The 24169-nt window shown below is 53.5% G+C and overlaps 2 protein-coding genes, 1 non-coding gene and 1 pseudogene across 5 annotated transcripts; 1 reads left to right on the top strand and 3 right to left on the bottom strand.

Moving 5' to 3' along the window:
• Positions 1–1804: 1804 nt before the first annotated feature.
• Positions 1805–6172, bottom strand: LOC148828958 (E3 ubiquitin-protein ligase TRIM16-like). Of its 2 annotated transcripts, XM_088922803.1 has the most exons (6): positions 5457–6172; positions 4195–4290; positions 3812–4045; positions 3503–3662; positions 2904–2963; positions 1805–2579 (listed from the first exon to the last, which is right to left on the bottom strand). In XM_088922803.1, the coding sequence occupies exons 1-6, from the start codon at positions 6045–6047 to the stop codon at positions 2029–2031; spliced, it is 1692 nt and encodes a 563-aa protein (XP_088778929.1). In that variant the 5' UTR covers positions 6048–6172; the 3' UTR covers positions 1805–2028. The 2 variants fall into 2 exon arrangements, with proteins under 2 accessions (XP_088778929.1, XP_088778930.1); XM_088922804.1 differs by lacking the exon at positions 2904–2963.
• Positions 6173–10742: 4570 nt separating this feature from the next.
• Positions 10743–10813, bottom strand: trnag-gcc (transfer RNA glycine (anticodon GCC)). The gene has a single exon. It is a non-coding gene; the product is annotated as a tRNA-Gly (tRNA).
• A 933-nt stretch (positions 10814–11746) lies between these two features.
• On the top strand, positions 11747–18602 carry LOC148828956 (uncharacterized). The gene is made up of 3 exons (XM_088922789.1): positions 11747–11821; positions 13313–13418; positions 13513–18602. The coding sequence occupies exon 3, from the start codon at positions 13645–13647 to the stop codon at positions 16345–16347; it is 2703 nt and encodes a 900-aa protein (XP_088778915.1). The 5' UTR covers positions 11747–11821; positions 13313–13418; positions 13513–13644; the 3' UTR covers positions 16348–18602.
• A 1593-nt stretch (positions 18603–20195) lies between these two features.
• LOC148828955 (GTPase IMAP family member 9-like) lies at positions 20196–22881 on the bottom strand (annotated as a pseudogene). The gene is made up of 2 exons (XR_016091452.1): positions 22756–22881; positions 20196–21401 (listed from the first exon to the last, which is right to left on the bottom strand). The product of XR_016091452.1 is annotated as a GTPase IMAP family member 9-like (transcript).
• Positions 22882–24169: the final 1288 nt, after the last annotated feature.

Raw genomic sequence — 24169 nt, 5'->3', positions numbered from 1 at the left:
ATCCTTCCTCTCACACCTGCAGAGGAGCACAAGACACAATGAACACAGCAGCACAAGAGCAGCACACTCAGACCTCAGACTCACAGGCCACAGCTGTAAGGAGCCAGGCGTGTGTGACCCTTTCCAGAGACAGGGCAAAACAAATATTCAACACTCTCACCTGTGCGAACCGAGCTCCACACTGTCCAGTACAGTAGAGGAGTCCGGCTGCAGATTAAACACTCTCTCCTGTGTGATCAGTGTCCAGCTGCAGATTAAACACTCTCTCCTGTGTGATCAGTGTCCAGCTGTAGATTAAACACTCTCTCCTGTGTGTGCAGTGTCCAGCTGTAGATTAAACACTCTCTCCTGTGTGATCAGTGTCCAGTACAGTAGAGGAGTCCGGCTGTAGATTAAACACTCTCTCCTGTGTGATCAGTGTCCAGTACAGTAGAGGAGTCCGGCTGTAGATTAAACACTCTCTCCTGTGTGATCAGTGTTCAGCTGTAGATTAAACACTCTCTCCTGTGTGATCAGTGTCCAGTACAGTAGAGGAGTCCGGCTGTAGATTAAACACTCTCTCCTGTGTGATCAGTGATCAGTGTCCAGTACAGTAGAGGAGTCCGGCTGTAGATTAAACACTCTCTCCTGTGTGATCAGTGTCCAGCTGTAGATTAAACACTCTCTCCTGTGTGATCAGTGTCCAGTACAGTAGAGGAGTCCGGCTGTAGATTAAACACTCTCTCCTGTGTGATCAGTGTCCAGTACAGTAGAGGAGTCCGGCTGTAGATTAAACACTCTCTCCTGTGTGATCAGTGTTCAGCTGTAGATTAAACACTCTCTCCTGTGTGATCAGTGTCCAGTACAGTAGAGGAGTCCGGCTGTAGATTAAACACTCTCTCCTGTGTGATCAGTGTCCAGTACAGTAGAGGAGTCCGGCTGCAGATTAAACACTCTCTCCTGTGTGATCAGTGTCCAGTACAGTAGAGGAGTCTGGCTGTAGATTAAACACTCTCTCCTGTGTGATCAGTGTCCAGCTGTAGATTAAACACGCTTTCCTGTGTGATCAGTGTCCAGTACAGGAGAGGAGTCCAGCTGTAGATTAAACACTCTCTCCTGTGTGATCAGTGTCCAGCTGTAGATTAAACACTCTCTTCTGTGTGATCAGTGTCCAGTACAGGAGAGGAGTCCGGCTGTAGATTAAACACTCTCTCCTGTGTGATCAGTGTCCAGCTGTAGATTAAACACTCTCTCCTGTGTGATCAGTGTCCAGTACAGTAGAGGAGTCCGGCTGTAGATTAAACACTCTCTCCTGTGTGATCAGTGTCCAGTACAGGAGAGGAGTCCGGCTGTAGATTAAACACTCTCTCCTGTGTGATCAGTGTCCAGTACAGTAGAGGAGGCCGGCTGTAGATTAAACACTCTCTCCTGTGTGATCAGTGTCCAGCTGTAGATTAAACACTCTCTCCTGTGTGATCAGTGTCCAGTACAGTAGAGGAGTCCGGCTGTAGATTAAACACTCTCTCCTGTGTGATCAGTGTCCATCTGTAGATTAAACACTCTCTCCTGTGTGATCAGTGTCCAGTACAGGAGAGGAGTCCGGCTGTAGATTAAACACTCTCTCCTGTGTGATCAGTGTCCAGTACAGTAGAGGAGTCTGGCTGTAGATTAAACACTCTCTGCCAAACGACCAGAGGCACTAAACAAATCATATACTATTTTCCGTTTAATCTGAGCTGTTGATCTAGAATAATCCAGATAACCAGATCTAGAGAAAGACAAAGTTCATCTGTGCATAAACAGAAAGGCAGTGCAAATCAGTATATTTATTTACATGAGATTCTTTATTTCATATCACATTGTGCCCAAGTTGGACATCAAGACAGTCACAGTTTCGAAGATGCAGAGAAAGACAATGTTCACATAAATGCACATCAGCAAGAAGTTTGTTCTCTTGAGATTCTTTACAGCTTTCTAGGTCACACAGCCGTTACAGAATGTCTGCTCTGAATACAGCTGCAGCACAGCGGTTCAGAGCTCTGGACGACATCAGGGCAGAGAGGTCCGCCCCAGCTGACACAGGGTCACCGTGTCATAGACCACAACCCCGGGATAGAGGGGCTCCGTGAAGGAGGCCTGGACTCTGTGCAGGAGGGTTGCTGTGTCTCCAGAGACGCTGTAGAAGGACAGAGTTCCAGCCCTGTGGTCCACATACACCCCTATCCTGGAGGAGGGAGGGGCAGCTACCGCAGTTATGGTAGATTCCTCACAACTGTGCCAGACAGAGTAACTGGACCCAGAGCAGTCGAGACTCCAGGACTTGTCGTTGTATCCAATATAGCTGTCAACACCCCATTCTTTCCTGCTGATTCCTTTATATGCAACGCCTATATAAGCCCCTTTCCCTGTCCATTGTACCTCCCAGTAATAGCGAGTCCCAGACAGCCCCTCTCTGCACAGCACTTGAGGGCAGCTATCAAATCTCTCGGGGTGATCGGGGTATTTCTGTTCCTCGTCACTCCAGGTCACCCTCCTGTTCCCCTCAGACAGACAGAGGTGTCTGTGCACTGTGTTGGGGTCCAGTGTGAGCTGACAGGCATCTGATTGGAGAGAAGGGGACAGTCAGATGACAGACAGGCAGAACAGACCAATCCCTGAGCAGATCTCCACTAGAGTCCCGCCCCCACAGCCCAGTACGATACACACTGGGGTTTCTGATTGGAGAGAAGAGCACAGTCAGAGGACAGACAGGCAGAACAGACCAATCCCTGAGCAGATCTCCACTAGAGTCCCGCCCCCACAGCCCAGTAAGATACACACTGGGGTTTCTGATTGGAGAGAAGAGGACAGTCAGCTTCAGGTGTGTGTGTGTGTTTGAGCTCCAGGTATCTCTCGGTGGGCAGCTGGAGTGAAAACAGACTCACAGTGTAAGAGCTCTGCTCTGGTCCTGGGCTCTGGAGTCTGCAGACTGTAGACGTCAATCACTGGGGAGACACAGAGAGACATGTCTCATCAGGGCTGATTGTACTGCAGTAAAAAGCAGTATATTTATTCTTGATTGAAGTGTTGACTAGTTATTGACAATTTGCCCAGACTTTGTCAGAAGTTGGACTTCATTGATTAAAAAAAGTAATTTTTCTAAAGCCTGAGTAATATGAGTAATTGATTGGCCTCTCTCTGTCTGTCCCCTGCTCCCGCCTCTCACTCCTCCTCCCTCCCAGCCTTTGATCTCCCACTACTTTACCTTTGCCTCCTGCCCTGTCTCTCTCACACCTGAAGAAGGCTCCACGGCCGAAACGTTGTGTTCTCTTTCTTCTTTTTTTTCAGCAGGGAATAAACCTGTTACTTGTTCCTTTGCAGCCTACGCATGCTGACGCAGCTCCCCACCTGAACTAATATGAGTGTTCACCAGTTTACCTATTACATGTAGCATTTACACAAATACTATTCTGAAACAGGACTCTTCTACTCTATTGCTATTGTACAACTGTTCTTTACAAAGAAAGTGTGTTTCCCCTCTGACCTGTCCTGGAGATCTTGACTGACTCCTCCCTGCAGACGTCCTCCAGTCGCTCTTTCAGTCCAGAGACAGCTCTCTTCACAGCCTCAGGAGAGAAGTGGGGTCTGACAGGGATGCTGGGTGAGTCTCCAGCTCCAGGAAAGACACAGACAGACTGGAAATTCTGCAGCAGGGAAGAGAGAGGAGTTTCCAGTCAAACACACTGGGCTCCAGCACACATTCCTGGGGAGAAGCCAGGAGCAGCTCCATTGGAGAGCTCTGTGTGAGAGACTCCCTTCTGGACTGCAGAGAGTCCCAGAGCAGTGCTGTTACCTGGAGGAAATGGATGTGATCCTCTGTGTGTGAGAGCTGGCTCAGCTCAGCATCTCTCCTCCTCAGCTCGGCGATCTCCTGCTCCAGTCGCTCCAGGAGTCCTTCAGCCTGACTCACTGCAGCCCTCTCTTGAGCTCTGATCAGCTGTGTGAGCTCAGAGCGTGTTCTCTCAATGGAGCGGATCAGCTCAGTGAAGATCCTGTCAGTGTCCTGTACTGCAGTGTGTGCAGAGCGCTGAGTGAGGAGACACACAGTGGATTATCACACAGGCAACACTCAAACTACATTCTACTGTGTGTGGTGTTTCCTCAGGGTACTGGTGTGTCCAGTGTCCAGCTGTGGAAATGTGTGTCAGTGTGTCCACTCCTCTGGTCGATACCCACTCTGAGTGAGTCCACAGCCTGTCTCAGCTCCTGCAGCTCCTTCTCTCTCTCCTGGAGTCTCTGCTGGGTTTGTCTCTGTGTCGCCCCCAGCTGCTTCTGTGGAGAAACAGACACTCAGGACATTTCTGGTGTGAACTATCGCCACACTCAAAGGTTTCAGAGTACCAAAAAAGGACAGAAATATTCTTCAATACAGTTTTTTCAATAGTGACATTTCCTGACAAACCATTCAAGCCTCAAAATTCTCAAAAAGTATAATGAGACCATACCTAAAGTGCTATATACTGTTACTGTACAGCACATTTTAATTTACAGAATAGGCATATTTAATGTACAGTGCATTTAATAAATGAAACAATCTTCAGTGGGTACACAGTATTTTACCTATACAGTAGTAAATCATATTTAGCTGTCAATACATTTTTGTCAGTTCCATAACGTAATACAACATATTACATATTTATATAAATATAAATATAAAAATATCAACCACAATATTGATTTCACATGCAATCTACACAGTATATTTTAATGTTTATGAACCAGAGGTCAGAGGATGCAAAGTGAAAACACACTATTCAACGCTGCAGTCAAGTCAGTACCAGCAGAGCAGAGCTCAGATCCTCCATGACTTAACTGTTAGAGCCCCGATCTGCTGTGAATTCAGACCAGGAGTAATTAGTGAAGAGCTGTCTCATTTCCCTCAGAGCTCGTTATGATCATACTGTGTTAGAATTCAAAGCCTTGAGAGGTTGAAATGAAGGAAATCTGGAAATCTTTGAAATTAACTAAATAAACCTTATTTTCTTTCTGAATGAAAAGCAGCTCTGGAACCTTCTGCGCAGTGCTTCTCAACAGACAGACGCCGCAGGGTTCAGGAGAAACTGTTCTGTGTCCAAGCACACAGCCGATCTCAGAGGGTCAGAGTTCAAAGAGACCTTATAACTTGTGACATCACGACACAGGGCAGGAGCACACATTCTGCACAGCAGCCAAACTCTGTGTTAAACACAGAAAAACAGCTTCACTGGCAACCAATGGTAGCTGAGCTCCCTCTTCTTATCAGGAGCTGCAAGAAGAGGAATTTTACAGCACAGAAGAGAGAGGATTGCAGGACACAGCAGAAAATAATTTTAAAGTAAAAGTCTGATCACTGCTCGAACCTCTTCATTACGGTTCAAGTCAGTTCCTGTTTGAACAGAACAGAATTTAAGCAAAGACTCGGGAATGTGTGTATTGTGATAAGAAAAGACATTCCTCACCTGTTTCTCAGTCCTTCCTGCTGCAGCTGAGACAGTATCATGGCCTCTGTGCTCATCCTTCGTGCACAACACGCAGATACACCTCTGATCAGTACGGCAGTAGACCTCCAGGGGTTTGTCATGACTCGGACAGACAAGATCATCCAGATGTGCAGTAGCATCGACCAGCTTGTGTTTCCTCAAACGGTCTGACTCACAGTGAGGCTGGAGGTGAGTCTGACAGTAAGAGGCCAGACACACCAGACAGGACTTCACAGCTCTCACCTGTCTCCCAGTGCAGACATCACACAGCACCTCTCCAGGGCCAGCAGGACTGGGAGCAGGAGGAGGACCACTGAGCCCTGTCTCCTTCAGTTTCTCCACCACTTCAGCCAGAACGGTGTTTCTGCCCAGAACAGGCCTTGGGGTGAAGGTCTGTCTGCACTGGGGGCAGCTGTAGATTCCAATCTGATCATCCTGATCCCAGCAGCTCTTAATACAGCCCATACAGTAACTGTGTCCACAGGGAAGAGTCACTGGATCCTTCAAGATATCCAGGCAGACTGGACAGCTGAGCCGGTCTTGATCTAGAGAATCTCCAGCTTTTGCCATTTTGTCTCAAGGTTAGATTTCAGAAAGCTTCAGGAGAGAGCTATTTTCAGTTTCATCAAAAGCGAAACTTATCTCTGTGTCGGTGACTTCCTGGAACAGCCTCGAGTGGCAGGAGGTGGGCTTTACCGGGGGCGTGGCTTTAGGGTGAGGGGGTGTGTTTAATGAAAGGGACATGCTTTTGGGGATCTGAGGGAAATGCTGTTCGACAGAGAACGGGAGTTTTTTCAATAAAGTTTTGTAAATGAAGTGTGTTTTGATACGAGAGCTGCCTTTTGTACAGAGGAATCATGACCCCACCCCAGCAGTCTGAGGTCTCTGTTATACTGTGATGAACTAACGGAGACCACCAGGGATACTGTCAGTGAGACAGTCTGACAGTGAGCTGTGGGGTTCACTCTCAGCTGCTGGTCCTGCTCTCTCCCAGCTCTGCCCTTGGGCTGTCTGGCTGATGAGATAGAACAGACTGCACACAGGGGTCCCAGGATGGGGGGTGTGGTGTCTTTTTGGACACTGCTTTGTCAATCCACACTATCCAGAGGCCACAGAGAGTTAAGGATCTGGCCTCACACAGCTTTAATCAAGCCTGTTCTGGGGGTCTCCTACTGCAAGACTGAAATGAGCACTGGGGCTCTCTGTGCTCTCCAGTCTGAGCACTGGGGCTCTCTGTGCTCTCCAGTCTGAGCACTGGGACTGTCCCCGAGCTCTCCAGTCTGAGCACTGGGGCTCTCTGTGCTCTCCAGTCTGAGCACTGGGACTGTCCCCGAGCTCTCCAGTCTGAGCACTGGGGCTCTCTGTGCTCTCCAGTCTGAGCACTGGGACTGTCCCCGAGCTCTCCGGTCTGAGCACTGGGGCTCTCTGTGCTCTCCATCTCTGAATACTGGGACTCCCACTCCTGTCTTGCCTTGCAGGGGCAGCAGAGAGACGGAGAACCATCATCCCTCTGTAGGACTTCAAGCCAGCGGACTCACTGGGACCAGTTCATCACCTCACCTTCTGTCCTAGTTCACGAGACTGCACGGCTAGCAGGCAGTATATTCAGTACATGCTGGGATATTCAGTGGGATACATATTCAGTGGGATGTTTCTAATCGATCGTATCCGAAGGAGCATCCGATGGAGCCAATCCGAGATCCCAAAACGTGACGCCTTGAGGTTCCATGGAAATCACCTCCACCCGGCCTCCTGAGGGCGACTCCAGGGAAGACCGCCGGAGCCGCGCCTGTCCCTGGACGCAGCACGACAGTCTCTCTCCCACCCGGGGTCTCCGGCACGGCTGAACGGCCTTCCCGACTGTCCACTCCGAAGACAGCAGCGGACTCCTGCCGCCCGCGTGGGTTCGCCGGCCTGTTCTCCCAGACGGGGAATAAAAGGATTAAGGCTTCGTCTGTCCCACGTGGGTGCTCCGGTGGGACCGGGGAGGCGGGCTGCAGCCGGAGAGCCCCTCCCCCGCGTGCGTGCGCGCGCCGGTGCTTCTGCAGGTGCCTCCCGTCGCGGAAGGCCTGGCCGCGCCCCGCCGCGGCTGCGCAGGTCCGCGGGCAGGTTCCCGGCGTGGGCGAAGCCCTTCGCGCACCGCGGGCGGGCGTGGGGCCGCTCGCCCGAGTGCGCGCGGAGGTGAGCGCGCGGGCGCCCCGCGTACACGAAGCCCTGCCCGCAGCGGGCGCAGCGGTGTGGCCTCTCCCCCGCGTGGCTGCGCAGGTGTGTGCGCAGGTTCCTGACTTTCCCGAAGGTCCAGCCGCACCGCGGGCGGGCGTGGGGCCGCTCGCACGAGTGCGCGCGGAGGTGAGCGCGCGGGCGCCCCGCGTACACGAAGCCCTGCCCGCAGCGGGCGCAGCGGTGTGGCCTCTCCCCCGCGTGGCTGCGCAGGTGTGTGCGCAGGTTCCTGACTTTCCCGAAGGTCCAGCCGCACCGCGGGCGGGCGTGGGGCCGCTCGCACGAGTGCGCGCGGAGGTGAGCGCGCAGGCGCCCCGTGTTGTTGAAGCTCTTCCCGCACTGGGGGCAGCTGCGCCGGCCCCGAGCGCCCCCCGCTGGTCCTGCCACGCTAGCGCTCGTGGACGCCCCGGAGGGGCTCCGCCTCCTCTCCCCCGGCTCAGGAGATCGGCTCACAGCCGCCCCGGCTCGCCGCGCCCCGGAGGGGGACCCCGGCTCGGCCTGTTCCTCTTTAACGCCAGCGGACCCCAGCTGGGGGCAGGGCTCCGCGCTGCAGGAGGAAGGGGGGCCGGGCTGGCGCTCTGACTGGACCCGGCCCGGGCCCGCGGTCTCTGGTGTAACACACCCGGGCTCCGGGTCGGGCTCGGAGCCGCCCCCTGAAGGGCGAGTGGGGAGAAGGGTCCGGGCCGGGCTCGCGTTTCACACAGGGAGCCGCGCGGCCGGGCCTGCTGCCAGTGTCCGGCTCGCTCACGCTGGCCGCCGGGCTGCAGAGCCCAGGTCTGCAGGTTCTGCGGCCCAGGCCAGTCCGGAGGCCCGGTCCCGCTCGGAGCTCTCCGGGGAGAGAGCCGGCCTCCGCAGCTCCTGGGGGGAACAGGAAGGGCAAGACCTGGAACTCTAAACAGCAGCAGACACACCGCGGGCCCGGGCAGGGTCCAGGCACTGCCAGGGAACCGGGATCAGCCAAGAAGAAGTTTCAGGAAGAGCAGATCTTATTTTTACGTCCGGGGTAGCACTTGCGACCCTGCTACGGTAACAGGGTTTCATTTTAACTCCTAACCGGGGCATTCAGCTCACCTGGGCAGCACGGCGGGCAGCACCGGGCTGTGGTTTGGTCCGGTGTGGACAGGAAAAATCAGGCCGGTTTGAGGGGCAGCCCGCGGGGTCTGTCAGCGCAGCGCAGCAGACATGGCCTCACGGGCGCTGTTTGGACCGAGCCCTTTCGAACCGGGACACGGCATAAAACCACACGGGAAGCCTGCGCAGACACTGACGCTGTGCGCCTGGTGTGCGCGCAGGAATGCGGGTGGGACTTGTGCATGTTTCTACAAAATGAACTGCGTGGCTTTTCATTACGTGCTTCTTCATTCCTGCATGTTTGGTGTAAACGAGAGAGCCAAGGACGCTGCTCTCCTCTCTCTCAGCCCCTCAGACCGCCGTTGCGTTAAGGCTGCCCGTACCGGGACAAGACGCACACACGCCGCCCCGCCCCGCTGGCTGTCCGGGGGTCAGCTTCCGGCCTCCCTCGCGCGGGGGGTTGTGGGATACGAGGAGTTCCGGTTCACTTCCTGTCTCCACGCTGGAGGGCGCGCGAGGGTGGTACATGCGCAGTCTGGGGTATTTCTACCATTGAGAAAAAAAAAATCAAACTGTTATTGAACATCACGTCAAAGTGAGCAAAAAATACGCCGCCAGAGATAATTGCAAAATCAGAACACTAAGTTAAAATTTTTCCCTGTGTCAATTGTGTTTTTTGCCTCGTTATTTTTCAGGTGTTTAGTGAAACCTTATAAACATGAAAGGAGTGAGAAACTTTAGATTTTCTTTTGTATAGGATATCTGCCCACTGTTACCAATGGATTATTTATAAATAAATCTTCTCTTCCAGATTACATCTTGCAAAATATAATATTCACGTTTAAAAGCTTAAAGATACATTTGTGCAACTCTTATCCCAAACAACTTTGTATCAATATGTTAAGATTTTCTTTTCCAGCCTTACAAAACGCACATGAATAATCTGGTTCGTGTCTGAATCTAGAAAGCGATATTTTAACAGCATAAAACGTGTGAACAATTTTAAACGTTCCTTCTTTAACCCTGTTTTCAAGGCAGTGTCTGTCAGGGGTCGACCCGGCTCATTTCCAGTTCGTGTTTTCAGATATTGAATTCCGGGAGGGATCCAGCAGAGTTTACACAGACTCCTTCTGTGGATATTACTGCGTTTTTATACTTTACTTCCACACCGTCCAAGAGCAGGCGAACTGTTCTCGTCCCGGTATGGAAAGATCGGTCCTGCCGGGGTTTACATGTCCCGTGAAGAAAGTCGGCTCTTCCTCGGGAATACGGTCCAACACTGTGGAATATTCCCGAGGGGGAACTGGAGTCTGGAATCTGTCCAGAAATTCAGCGCAAGAACATTCTGCTCTCTTTGTGTACCAACTGTCCCTCTAACCACATCTTATTACACCTCGTCTGCGGGAATATGCCTTTATTTTTACAAATAAAATTTTACCAAATAAAAACATCGTCACAGAAGATTGCCGGTGCTTCTTTAGACCCGATAAACATGTCCGACGGAGATAAATATTTTCAATCTCGCACATCGCGATTTAGTTGAGCCCGCTGCTCGGAGGACCCTCCCCTGCGCTCCGGGAGGGGGTGTCAGATCGCCTGTATGAAGACCGGGAGAGCATGTCACCTCCTTTAGAGCTCAACGCATTGCGCCTCTGAATAGCGAGACAGGGGCCAGCAGTCGTCTGTCCCTTTACATCTTCGACCGCCCCCCGAAACCCCCGTTTCTATCGCACAAACTCTTTTGTCTCCTATCATTGTTATAACATTTCATTTCATTACAGCACGGCGCTTTGCGACGTGGCTTTTTCGAGAGCGCTGTATAGAATAAAGTCTACTATCCTGACACGCCAGAACACGCGTCTGCAATTTCCCTCACGGGGTCAATAAAGTATCTCTCTCTCTCTAACAGAAGAGGCGAGACGCGGGGCTGGAGCGGCCCGGCCCGTGTTTTCGGGGTGTAAAAGCGACGGTCGCTGCATTGGCCGGGAATCGAACCCGGGCCTCCCGCGTGGCAGGCGAGAATTCTACCACTGAACCACCAATGCGCGCGTGGCAGGCGGCCGCCGCTCCGCCGCACTTGCGCGTCTCTGCCGAGGGAGCGGAGACCTCTGAGCCACTCCGGGGCCGGACAAGACGCTCTTCCCCCAAATAATAACACGTCTAATCCCGGAATCCCCCCTTCCAGAATCAGAGCAGCTCCCAGCTCCGGCGACTGACCTTCCCTGATAATAATAATGATAATAATAATAATAATAATAATAATAATAATAAGCCCCACGTGAGGTCTGTAGACGTGTTATTAATTGTCTCCGCTTTGGCAACACTGTGAGCCAGCGGTTCGGCCGGTAAGGCTGTTTGAATTTAACTTGTCTGAATTGGACTCAAGATCGTGTTCCGATTCTGGTGCTGCAGGTAAAACCCCGCAGCCCCGGTGTGGAATAACAATATTCTCTTTTATTTTCCTGTGGAAACTGATGACGCGGGTGTCGCCCGCAGTGAGCACAGAAATATCGCTGCTTCTTTTTTTTTTTTTTTACAGTTTGGCTCTCCAGCCACGGCTGAGACCGGGCCGCCCCCTGCAAGACAGTCTTGCGAGTCAATTCAATTCAGTTCCAGGTGCTTCATTAGCATGACCGATGGGTACAATCAGTGTTGCCAAAGCAGATGAAAATAATAAAATTAACATGGAACAAAACAAAAAATAAAAGTAAAATAACATCTACAGACCTATTACAGACATTTATAACAAAGACATATCATAAAATATCTACATATACTGTAAACATAGGGAGAATTATTGGGAGACAGACCATTGGGAGCGAGCCTGTCTGCCGGAGTGCGCCTGCAGCGCCGCGGCGGTTTCCCTTTGAAATAGCGGACCCCACCCCGAGAGCGGCGTCGCCGCTTTAAGACCCGACTCGGAGATGGAGGAGGGGGGTGACGTCACAGGCAGGGGGGTGACGTCACAGGCCGGAGCCCGTTCCCTGCCCTGGCCCGGCGGCGCGAGTCCTTGGGAAGAGCTCGCGCCGGGGCAGCCGCCGCAGCTGTGCACGGTGAGCGCTGCACGCGGGGCTGTGGGGTCGCCCACGGCGCTGGGGGGGGCTCGGGCGTGCAGCGAGGAGGAGGGGGGCGGTTCATGAGACAATAGCGGGAGGGCGGAGCTGGGGCTCCGGACACCGTCTTGAACCCCCAGCTGAAGCGCCGGTGGGGTCAGGCGTGTATGGGACCCGTCACGCTGCCGCTGCGTGGGCAGTTCGCGAGGGAATGCGTGTGGTAGATCCCGGGGAGAGAGAGCGTGCGATTGTCGGGGTTCTCCAAGATATAAGATGGATAAGAGATCACCTTATTGGTCAGATACAATCTCTCGCATGAGGAATCTGTCTTGTCACAGACCCCAGCTCACTCTCCATGAGACACACAGACAGGGAGAGAAGCTGGGGGTCAGAGTGCAGGGTCAGACATTTATACAGCACCCCTGGGGTTCAGGGCCTGGCAAAGGGGCTACCAGCTGCGGGATTTGAACCAGCAACCTCCCAACCACAGACGCCAATACTGAGCCACAGAGCCACCCTTTTTTTAAGAAGATATATATAAAGATTTAAAGTGTGGGGTGCTCTGTGTTCTGTGTGAATGCCGGGGTGCTCTGTGTGGCTGTCAGGGTGCTCTGTGCTCTGTGTGAATGCCGGGGTGCTCTGTGTGGCTGTCGGGGTGCTCTGTGCTCTGTGTGAGTGTCGGGGTGCACTGTGTGACTGTTGAGGTGCTCTGTGCTTTGTGTGACTGTCAGGGTGCTCTGTGTGACTGTCGGGGTGCACTGTGTGGCTGTCGAGGTGCTCTGTGCTCTGTGTGACTGTCGGGGAGCTCTGTGTGACTGTCGGGGTGCTCTGTGCTCTGTGTGACTGTCGGGGAGCTCTGTGTGAATGTCGGGGTGCACTGTGCGGCTCTGGTGCAGTTGGGCTGAAATCGCCTGTACCCCAGCTCAGCGTGGTCTGGGATCTGTCCTGCACACGCGTGGGTTTCAGCGGGGAGAGTCGCCCTCCTTGTGCCTCAGGAAGTAAGCGCAGGATGATTCCCTGTCAGGCTCCAGAGTCCTGGCTGTGTCTCCGCGATCAGACGCGCCTGGCGGAGCCGTGTCGCGTGTCAACACACAGAGTCCCCCGGGTCCCGGGTGTGCGCGTGTGTCGCGCGGATCTGGGCGGGGGTGCACTGAGGGAGCCCAGGACGGCTGGTACTCCTCCTGCAGAGCATGAGAGGGACCGGAGGAGATGCCAACCGCAAAGTTTCTGGGGTCTCTGAGAGGTCTGCCCGACGCCGGTTGAATACTGCATACGAGCACAGACCCCAACAAAGCAGAGATACTCTCCCAGCCCCAGTTTCAAAGGGTTTATTTCACTGAACACGCAGCGGTGTTAGGCTAGGCACCGAGCAGCAGCCCAGAGGTATTGGGAATGAAGGGGTGTGCACACTTTCCCAGCCTCCTCTTCTACAGTAGGTCATCGTGTGCAGTCGCCTCTCCCGGGGTGTGAGCATCTCTTTCTCGCTTGCAGGAATCAAGGGGAAATACATTCTGGTTCAATTCACCTTGATTTCCTTGGAACGGGTGTGCAGACTCTCTGTCGGCGCTGACGGTCCTTTGGCGGTCCGGGGTCAGAGGTGCGAGAACGTTCCCGATGTTCCGATGCTGTCGTCACTGCCTGCTCGTTCCTGAAACCCGGCTGGATATTCACTCCCCCTCTCCCCCCTCCAGGAGCTGCAGAGCGAGTCTTGCCTGCTGGTGCGGAAAGGGCCCCTGTCTCAGGCACCCGGGGGCGCCCCCTAACCAGGACACCCAGCGGGTGGAGAGGAGCGCGGAGGAGGTGGGGTGACAGCAGCCAGCCGCATGGCGGGGGTGCAGTGTGCCACGCGGGATACAGCGGTACACATGCACATCGCTGTGGGGCTCCCAGAAACATCCGACCGTCTCCGAGAGACGCCGGGCGAGACCGTCCCATCGGACCGCCTCCGAGAGACGCCGGGCGAGACCGTCCCATCGGACCGCCTCCGAGAGACGCCGGGCGAGACCGTTCCCCAGCGGGGCGAGACCGTCCCATCGGACCGTCTCCGAGAGACGCCGGACAAGTCCGTCCCATCGGACCGTCTCCGAGAGACGCCGGGCGAGACCGTTCCCCAGCGGGGCGAGGGGGGAGCCCAGACGGCATGGCCGGAGAGTGACTGTGTTCCCGGGACCCTGGGGCCAGCAGGCGGGCGGAAGGCTGTGTGTCTGACGCAGTCTCTCGGCGCCGCGGGTCCGGGCCCGGCTCCCCTTCTGGGGTCCGATCAGATTAAGAAGGAGAGGGAGATGTGCGCGAGTCCGGACCCGCTCCCCGAGCCGCGCCCCCTCCAGCGGGTTAAAGCGGAGCGCGGTCCCGGTGCGGCGCCGCCGGATCACGGCCAGCGGGACTTGGTGAGGGGGGGGCGGCGGCAGCCCGCGAAGCTGGGGGGGGCGGCGGTCCTCGGCGGGGAGCTGGACGTCGTGAAGGTGGAGTGCGAGCCCACGCTGGTGTCCGCTCACGTCAAGCAAGAGGAGGAGGAGCCGGGCGGGGAGCGGCTCAGGGGGCGTGGCCTTGACCCCGACGGGCTGGCGGGTGAGCGCAGAGCTCCGAGCGGGAAGGGAGAGAGGGACCAGGACCTCCGATACGGAGAGTCGATCCCGGGCCCCTCTGCCCCCTCCTGGAGCGCCTCCTCCCCGGAGTCCGCTGGGCCCGGTCCGGACGGCCCCCGCTGCCTGCAGTGCGGCCAGGCCTTCGGGAGCCCCAGGGCCCTCCGGGAGCACCACCGCGCGCACGCGGGCGAGAGGCTGAACTGCCCCCAGTGCGACAAGACGTTCAGCTGCTCCCGGAACCTGACGGAGCACCTGCGCATCCACACGGGCGAGCGGCCCTACGCCTGCGCCCAGTGCGGGAAGAGCTTCGTGCAGTCGGGCAGCCTCAAGATCCACACGCGCATCCACACGGGCGAGCGGCCCTACCTCTGCGCCTACTGCGGCAGGAGCTTCGGCAGCTCGGGGCACCTGAGGTACCACCAGCAGGTGCACACCGGGAAGAAGCCGTTCTGCTGCAACCAGTGCGGGAAGTGTTTCGGCCAGTCGGTGAGCCTGAAGATCCACCTGCGCATCCACACGGGCGAGCGGCCGCACGGCTGCGCGCTCTGCGGCAAGGGCTTCAGCATGCCGGGGGACCTGCGGCGGCACCAGCGCATCCACACCGGGGAGCGGCCCTACTCCTGCGCCCAGTGCGGCAAGAGCTTCAGCGACTCGTCGGTCCTCAAGATCCACCGGCGCGTGCACACGGGCGAGCGCCCGTACCGCTGCGCCCAGTGCGGCAAGAGCTTCAGCCAGTCGGGGGACCTGAAGAACCACCAGCGCACCCACACGGGCGAGCGGCCCTTCGCCTGCGCCCAGTGCGGGAAGAGCTACAGCCGCCTGGAGAGGCTCAAGGTGCACCAGCGCACCCACACGGGCGAGCGGCCCTACTGGTGCATCCAGTGCGGGAAGAGCTTCGGCCGCTCGGAGTCGCTCACCAAGCACAGGCGGATCCACCAGCGCGAGGGGCCGGGGCTCGGCCAGGCGGGGGAGCAGCCCGCGGCGCCGGCGCCGCCGCCATTTCACGGGGGCAAGAGGCTGTACGCCTGCGCGCAGTGCGGCAAGAGCTTCACGACGTCGGGCAACCTCAAGATCCACAGCCGGACCCACACGGGCGAGCGGCCCTACGCCTGCGCCCAGTGCGGCAAGAGCTTCAACCGCTCGGGCGACCTGAAGGTCCACCAGCGCATCCACACGGGCGAGCGGCCCTACGCCTGCGCCCAGTGCGGCAAGAGCTTCCGGCAGTCCGGGGACCTGACCAAGCACCAGCGCATCCACACCGGGGAGCGGCCCTACTGCTGCAACCAGTGCGGCAAGAGCTTCATCCACTCGGGCGACTTCAAGCAGCACCGGCGCGTGCACACGGGCGAGCGGCCCCACGGCTGCCCGGAGTGCGGCGAGCACTTCAGCCAGCTCAAGAACCTCAAGGCGCACCAGCGCACCCACTCGGGGGAGCGCCCCTTCCTGTGCACGGTCTGCGGCAAGGCCTTCTCCGAGGCCAGGACGCTGCAGTGCCACCAGCGCATCCACACGGGCGAGCGGCCCTACGCCTGCGCCCAGTGCGGCAAGAGCTTCAAGCAGCTGCGCTCGCTGAGGACGCACGAGTTCATCCACACGGGGGAGAAGCCGCACCGCTGCCCGCAGTGCGGGAAGGGCTTCAAGCAGTCCGGCGACCTCAAGGTGCACCAGCGCATCCACACGGGCGAGCGGCCCTACGCCTGCGCCGTGTGCGGCAAGACCTTCAACCGCTCGGGAATCCTCAAGGCGCACCAGCAGATCCACACGGGCGAGAAGCCGCACCGCTGCGCCCAGTGCGGGAAGAGCTTCGGCCGGCCGGCCACCCTCCGGAAGCACCAGCAGGTCCACACGGGCGAGAAGCCGCACCGCTGCGCCCAGTGCGGGAAGAGCTTCGGCCAGCCCGCCACCCTCCGGAAGCACCAGCAGGTCCACACGAGAGAATAGCGTCTAGCTCTCCGGGAGGGCGGCCGCCCGTTCCCCGCTGAGCTCGCGGCCGGTCTCTCCCGATCTCCGGCGCTTCGAGCTCCGTCTCGTGGGTCTTCTAGCAGGAGAACTGGGGAGAGCACATCGCCCCCACACACTCCCGCCTCCTGAGCGTGTGCGCGCAACATGAGTGACTGAGTCGCAATGCTGGTTTTCAAGACAGATTCCTTCAGCTCCTCCAAATGGAAACAGTGTGACCCACAATGGGACCCACAGTGTGACTGACAGTGTGATCCACAGTGACCGACAGTGTGACCCACAATGGGACCCACAGTGTGACTGACAGTGTGATCCACAGTGCCACCCACAGTGACCGACAGTGTGACCCACAATGGGACCCACAGTGTGACTGACAGTGTGACCCACAGTGCCACCCACAGTGACCGACAGTGTGACCCACAATGGGACCCACAGTGTGACTGACAGTGTGATCCACAGTGACCGACAGTGTGACCCACAATGGGACCCACAGTGTGACTGACAGTGTGATCCACAGTGCCACCCACAGTGACCGACAGTGTGACCCACAATGGGACCCACAGTGTGACTGACAGTGTGACCCACAGTGCCACCCACAGTGACCGACAGTGTGACCCACAATGGGACCCACAGTGTGACTGACAGTGTGACCCACAGTGTGACCCACAATGGGACCCACAATGCCACCCACAATAAGACTCACAATGCGACCCACAGTGAGCACGAGATTCTTCCACCGAAGAGCATCACCTCTCGTGCGAGGAGTGAGGGTCCTGACATGCTCCTGACCAACGAAACGAGCACATGCTCTGCCCTCATGAAAGACTTGAAGTAGGATATTGGGAAAAAAAAAACGCGCGTGAACAGAGCAGGTCCAGATGAGCAGAGACACTGGTTACAGCAGGCAGGCTGGGAGATGGACCTTCTGAGCCGTGAACAGATCGATCACAGACTCGTGACACAGTCTCACAGATTCTCGGCTCTCCGGGTGTGTGATTGGGTGCTGAGCTCGTCGTTTGCCCCTCAGGCAGGAGCTGTAGTGGAGAGCCGAGGTGACTCCTGATCGGACAGGTGTGAGTGAGGAAACACCAGGTGATGAAATGTTGAAAATCACAGCCTTGATTAATCAGCTCACCCACTGAGCTGCTTCTTTAATCTTCAGGGGTATATCTGCAGACCTCTTCACCTGCTGTACTACAGCTGTATCTTGTCTTGATTGTGGTTATTGTATATCATAGTGGTGTTCTACTGAAAGGATTCTTATAGCACACTACTGCACACTACCACACACTACTGCACACTACTGCAGACTACCGCACACTACTGCACACTACTGCACACTACTGCAAACTACCGCACACTTCTGTATACTACCACACACTACTGCACACTACCGCACACTTCTGTATACTACCGCACACTATCGCACACTACCACACACTCCTGCAAACTACCACACACTACTGCACACTACCACACACTCCTGCAAACTGCCGCACACTAACACACACTTCTGCACACTACCACACACTACCACACACTACTGCACACTACCACACACTCCTGCAAACTACCGCACACTAACACACACACTTCTGCACACTACCACACACTACTGCAAACTACCGCACACTACTGCACACTACCACACACTCCTGCAAACTACCGCACACTAACACACACTTCTGCACACTACCACACACTACTGCAAACTACCGCACACTACCACACACTACTGCACAGTCCTGCAAACTACTGCACACTAACACACACTTCTGCACACTAACACACACTACTGCAAACTACCACACACTCCTGCAAACTACCGCACACTAACACACACTACCGCACTATCCTGCAAACTACCCCACACTACCACACACTACCACACACTAACACACACTACCGCACACTACTGCACACTACCACAGACTACCGCACACTAACACTACTGCACACTAACACACACTACTGCACACTACTGCACACTACGGTTTACTTTCCTTACAGATTAGGGGTGGAAAGCTGTTCAGGTGTTTTGGGGTGCAGAATACTGGGGAGCACAGCATGAATGGTGTGAGTCTGAGTGCATCACTGAATCACAGTTGAAGAGCTTTCTGCTGTGAATATTGTGTATCGTGGGGTAGGGGAAGGTTTGCATTATCTGTGTTTGTTTCACTAAGGTTTGTGACCTGAAGCACATTTCGGGTGGATTAAATTGCAGCTGTACAACACGAGCGTGTGTCCTGTGATGTTCTGTATGTTTTTGGTGCAATTCTAAATGATAATTGGTGATATTCTGTGTTGTAAAATAGATTTAATAGATTTAAACAATCCTTGATGAGGATTTAAGACGTTTACACAGTCCTTCATGAAAACGTCCCCTGTCCTGGGTTTTAAGTGACCTGCCCTGTAGTTCCACCTGTGTAGAGGCCTCAGGCTTCTCCTTCGTCTTATTCTGTGTCTGTGTCACCATGTGTCCCTAACAGGAGGAAAGTGAAACTTCCGTCTTCACAAGGCCCCACGCACTGTCTTTATTAATCTCCCAGGCAGCTGTCAAGCAGTAGAGATCGCTGACACACTTCAGAAACAGCTCACCTTGAACGCTGTAGACTTCAGCTCAGGGACTGAAACAGAGGCCTTTCAAAAACGCACGTTGTGTTCATTTGTTTGGACAGGGTCTCTCCACTTCTCCGTCCTCCCCATCGACCGGCAGTCCGAAGCCAGAATGGATACTCGTTCATGAAGAGCCCTCAGCAACGTAGAGGAAGCCGGGCTCATGCACAAGCAGATTCAATATCCTGTGAGTAAAAGCCCTTGGACCTCAAATCTTATTCCGTTCAGGCAGCCGTTCAGACGCAGCTCCCAGCTTCATGAGCTCACCCTGCTGAGCCTGCTGCAGTCCTGACCGGTCCTCACGGTCCAGAGCAGCCCAGCCCGGAGCGCCCCTGCGTCTCCTCAATCTGCTGCTGTATCCGTACGATTGGTCTGTCTCATCGTTCCCCGGGGAAGAGAATTCCCACGCTGAACACAGACAGAACCCAGGACCCGAACGTCCGTGACTTTCTGAAGTTTTGCAGGGATCTCCGAGTCGCTGACGGCTCGCTTGGACTCGATGCAGCGCGGGAACGCGGTCGTCGGGATCGTTAAGGGCTGGATCCCTGAACCCCCAGGAGCGGTCACCAGGATCGCACCCCTGCGACCGCCAGGCCGGTCAGCACGCCGTTCTGGCGGGGAGAGAGCTGATCCCTCGCGAGCTCATGGGAGATCTCAGCGCCTGGTGTTTTACGGGCTCAAGAGCAGTTCCGCGAGGAATGGGGAACCAAGGCGTCTGTTGCTGATTAAACCAATGAAGGAGATTCTCGAATGAATCAGTCGGCCCTACAATTGCATAAGTAATTGAAAGGCTGGTGCACTTGAAGCCCAAACTGGCACGCTGGAAAAAATATTCATTAACTAATTTATTGAAGACCAAAATGATTTTGAGCCACTGCAGTAAAAAACACAAAGCTGATTTTGCTTTCTGTACATCATAACCAAAATACCATATCCTCACTTACCTCTCCTGCAGTTTCACAAAGGTGTCTGGAGCTGGTTAAACCAATGATGAAAATTCTTTAATTTAGTCATTCACCCACATAATCAATCACATGGCTCCAAGGAAGAAAATATATTTCCTATTGCCAAATTTATTGAAGACAAGTTTGAGCCATATAATTAAAAAGCATTAAACAGGTTTGCTTCATGTACGTGCTGCCTGAAGTACCAAGCAAACTCTCCTGATAGGACCAAGACAGGATACACAGACACACTCAGAAAAGACCAGGCACCCAGATCAGAAAACTGCTTTATTTGATTGTGGGAAGAACAACGCTGACTTTGACTGTTGTTGCGTCAAAATGGAAACAGAACTGCAGGAATGATTTTAGATGATGAATCATTCTGAAATTCTGATCAAATCTTATTAATCTTTCTTTCCTTTGCTGTTTCCAGCCTGTTCGATCAAATCCCTAACCCCTCTCACTGCGCTCCTCACTATGGCTATTATGCTTTGAGCTGCCTGATCAGCTGCTTCTGCTGGTGTTTCTGCTCCTGCCCCTGCAAGACCTCCAATAACCCCCCCCACTACTGCCCCAACTGCAGTGGCTACAGCAGCTCCAGTGAGCACATGTGAAGCTGTAATCACTGTACCTGCTGCTGCCTCCCCTATCTGTAAGGCAGCTCTTACAGCTGGTAGTGCATATTTCGCAACTATAAATACAAGAACAGGTAGGGCTACAGCCCCAAGAAGAGCCCCCAGTAGAGCTCCTGTCGCTGTTCCTACTAGAATATTTAACAATTTCTTTATAACTCTTTGTATGGCCAGCTGTCTGATTGAAGAGGGGTCTAGGTCTGGTCTCTCCTGTCGAAGGTGCTCCTCCTCTTCCTCAATGGCGGCTTGTGCTGCTTGTAGCATCTCGTTGGTGTAGTGACCCCCTCCGTTCTTCCTCAGCATGTCCTCGATCTTCCTCACCAGCTCTGTTACCTGATTCTCGTCTCTCCTGTTCTCATTGTTGAAAACGTGACACCCGCCTCCACATTTCTGGACAAACTCCTTCAGCTGCTCGTTCTCCTGCACAAACTGCTCAATGCTCTTGTGTTTGAGCTTCTCTCCATGAGTGAAGAGGACCATGGTGAACTTCAGAGCTTCCTCTCCAAACTGCTTCTGAATCCTCCGCACTGCCTCTCTCTCCTCAGGCGTATATCGACCCACCTCTATCACAACGAGGAAGGCGTGGGGTCCTGGGGCACACTCAGTGACACACCTCACTATCTCACGTCTCACATCTTCTTCAGGCAGCTTTGTGTCAAAAAACCCTGGTGTGTCGACCACAGTGACACGTCTGCCACTGATGTCCCTGGTTCCTGTCTGTTCCGCTGTGTTACAGAGCTGGACGAACATTCTGCTTTGAACTCGTCTCTTCCCAGGATGGTGTTTCCTGAGCTGCTCTTCCCAGATCCTGTCTTTCCCAGCAGAACGACCCTCAGCTCTGATCCTGGAAGAGAAAACGTGCAGGATCACTCCTGAGGATGTTGACACAAAGAGAATCGGACAGCCTGGGCAGTGACTCTGAGCAGAACTGCTTTCAGTCCCATGTCTGATTAAATCTGGATGCCAGGAGCCGTCATCATTGCCAAAGCTAGGTTGGGTTCTGCTTGGACTTGATGAAGCAGACTAGATGGGTACTTAAATCGTCAGTGAATAGAGTCAAGACTGGAGACGAAGACGGGAAGACTGTCAAGAGTCAACAGTTATGACCTTGTGAAGTTAAGTTTCTTTTTCATGGCCCTGGGGCCACTCAGAAGTGGTGGAGAGGAGAGGATTGCTTTCTCTAGGAGAGAGGTCTGTCTGACTTCTCATGTGCACAAAAAGCTTTAAAATTAGACAAGTCACCCAGAGACCCACCGGCTCACACAGGGACTGAACACATCCCAGAGGGAGAGTGAGGTTCAGTGTCCTGAAAGGACTTTCAAAGTCTTTCAAAGACTTTTGTGATTTGATTGAGGTCCTGCATGACTGAGTGAGTGCACCACAACGTCTAATAAACTTAAACTGTTTTCTTTACAGAGCTTCTTAATCCTAAACCCTTGCATTTCCATTCCAAGTAGAAAATAAGATGTGAGAGGGCTGCAGGACTCTCACACAGGTCAAACCACACACACAGGAAGTCTGCTGTAGAGATGGAGTGTACTCACTGTCTCCTCCAGGGGACACTAACGATCTTCTTTAAAGATCTCAGCACTGTGTCGGAGTTTATCAGCAGTCATGTGATTTACAAGAACCTGGAGCTGCAGCTCGGTACCTTACAAGCAAATAAACTCTGATTACATACATACAGACAAGGAGATCAACAAGTACAGATCCACAGCTGGAAATCATCTGCAGCTCTGGTATTTTTTTGTGTCTTAAGATTTCTAAACACTTCATTTTCTCCTGATTTTGAATATATAAAGGATAACAATGTCTAATTGTGATTGACAGCCTGTTTTTGTTCTCTAAATGTGAAATACATCTACTGCGCATATGTGTGAGTGTGTCCTATAGGTGCATAATGAATATGTTCCTTTCTCTGAACACCATTGATTTCAAGCCACTATAGTAAAGATTTTAAATCACTTAAAATACCAGCAGTGATTGAAATATGCATCCCAATATTATCTACAAAGCCAAGAACACACAATGTAGAACATGTAACACAAATATTGGTTTCCTTTATAAGCTAGTCCTCATTGCTGTGTCCAGTGAGCTTACAGAGAAGTATCCTGCCATCATTTGTACAAAAGACACAGCCTCGTACAACACAAATATTGTAGAAATAACAATAAGTTGTTAAATTTGAAGGCACCCACCTGTCATGTCTGTGTGTACGATGCCTGTGTGTCACTTGTGAAGCTGTTGCTGCAGTTTCTGGAGTGAGAAATAGGAATCAGATGCCTGAAACCAGCCACCTCTGACTGCACTGAGACTGAGGCTCACAGCTCACAAACCACATCTATGACCTTAGATGGGCCTCTTCAAGAACACGAGAAAAGCCACACCCCAGAGGAGGAGCGGGGGAACTGGACACATCAAGCCAGTTTGACCACCTCTCTGATGAGGAAGCGCACAGGCGGAGAAGTCTGTTGGACTTTCTCCAGGCTCGTCTCAATGTACTAGAGCCTCCTCAGTCGTCGTGTGAATCACATGGTTTAGGAGAAGAGCAAGATGTAGCCGTTTCTGACATCAGACAAGAGACATGAAGTTACCAAGAAGCTCATGAAAGTACAGGAACACCAAGCAGTTTGATCTAGAAATGTGAAGAGTAGAAACGACCCTCGGGCACAGCTAAGTCTTCCTCTTCCTCAAGACAGGCTGATCAGCTGCAGGACTGCTCTTAATGGAGACATGACAGCTGCTCATCAAGTGAACTTTAGAATTTTCTAATACTAATTACTCATATTTCTAACAGCTGTGTACATCAGGACATCGAGAAACCGCAGAATGAAAGTGTATTCAGAGAGTGTATTGGTGTATTTGATATCATTCATTCCACAAGCACTTTTCTGCTTGGTTCCTGACAAACTTGTGAACAAGCTGAACCTGCTCTTGGCTCAGTGTCAGTGTTTAGGGGGCTTGTGACAAACTCCTCCATCATAGGCTCTAAGGGAAAGATAAACGTGGGGTCAAACTCGAAAGTTCAATTCATGCCCTTTACTCCTGAAAGCCCCCTCTCTGTGGGGAATTACAATTTTCAAAAGTTGTGGGGGCTGAGCAACGCAGAGCTTTGGCAATCCCAGTGCAAGGTAAGAATGTTATGATGACATCACTCTCTTAATTAATTAACGAACTGTATTTGCAGTACGTCTTACCAGGCTGCAATCAGAGCGGAGGTGAACCATTGTGATGATGGCTTGAGCTCTGGCTTCTCATCTTTCTCAGGGAAAGAGCAGATTTCAATGTGTCCGTCTGATCAGAAAATGAAGCTCTTTTCAAAGCGCTGCTTTACAGACACCAAAATGAATGTCATGGATTTTTACAACACTTAGAAACATACGTCTGTTACAGACCAACATCATGGAGCAAAAAGAAATGAAATTCATCTTTGATTGATTAACTGTTGCAGTAGCTATAGATGAAGAAATTAGAAATTACAGTTACTAAACGTCTAGAACTGCACCACTGAAAGATAGCTGGACAGTCACAAGAGTGATGGACAATGGTACAAATGTCTTAAAATGTGTTTGGTGGTGAAGCTGGAAGAAAGGAGCTTGGGACAGGAGCTTA

Source organism: Atractosteus spatula, chromosome 8 (assembly GCF_055471065.1).
Source record: "Atractosteus spatula isolate fAtrSpa1 chromosome 8, fAtrSpa1.hap1, whole genome shotgun sequence".
Taxonomy (NCBI): Eukaryota; Metazoa; Chordata; class Actinopteri; order Semionotiformes; family Lepisosteidae; genus Atractosteus; species Atractosteus spatula.
This window is presented reverse-complemented; position numbering and strand designations above follow the sequence as displayed.

Excerpts from the sequence above, each read along its gene's own strand:
- LOC148828958 (XM_088922803.1), bottom strand. The coding sequence starts at position 6,047 with ATGGCAAAAGCTGGAGATTCTCTAGATCAAGACCGGCTCAGCTGTCCA. Across the intron at positions 3,663-3,811 it reads ATCACATCCATTTCCTCCAG|AATTTCCAGTCTGTCTGTGT; the intron begins GTAACAGCACTG and ends TCCCTGCTGCAG. Across the intron at positions 2,964-3,502 it reads AGTCAAGATCTCCAGGACAG|TGATTGACGTCTACAGTCTG; the intron begins GTCAGAGGGGAA and ends GTGTCTCCCCAG.
- LOC148828956 (XM_088922789.1), top strand. The coding sequence starts at position 13,645 with ATGGCGGGGGTGCAGTGTGCCACGCGGGATACAGCGGTACACATGCAC.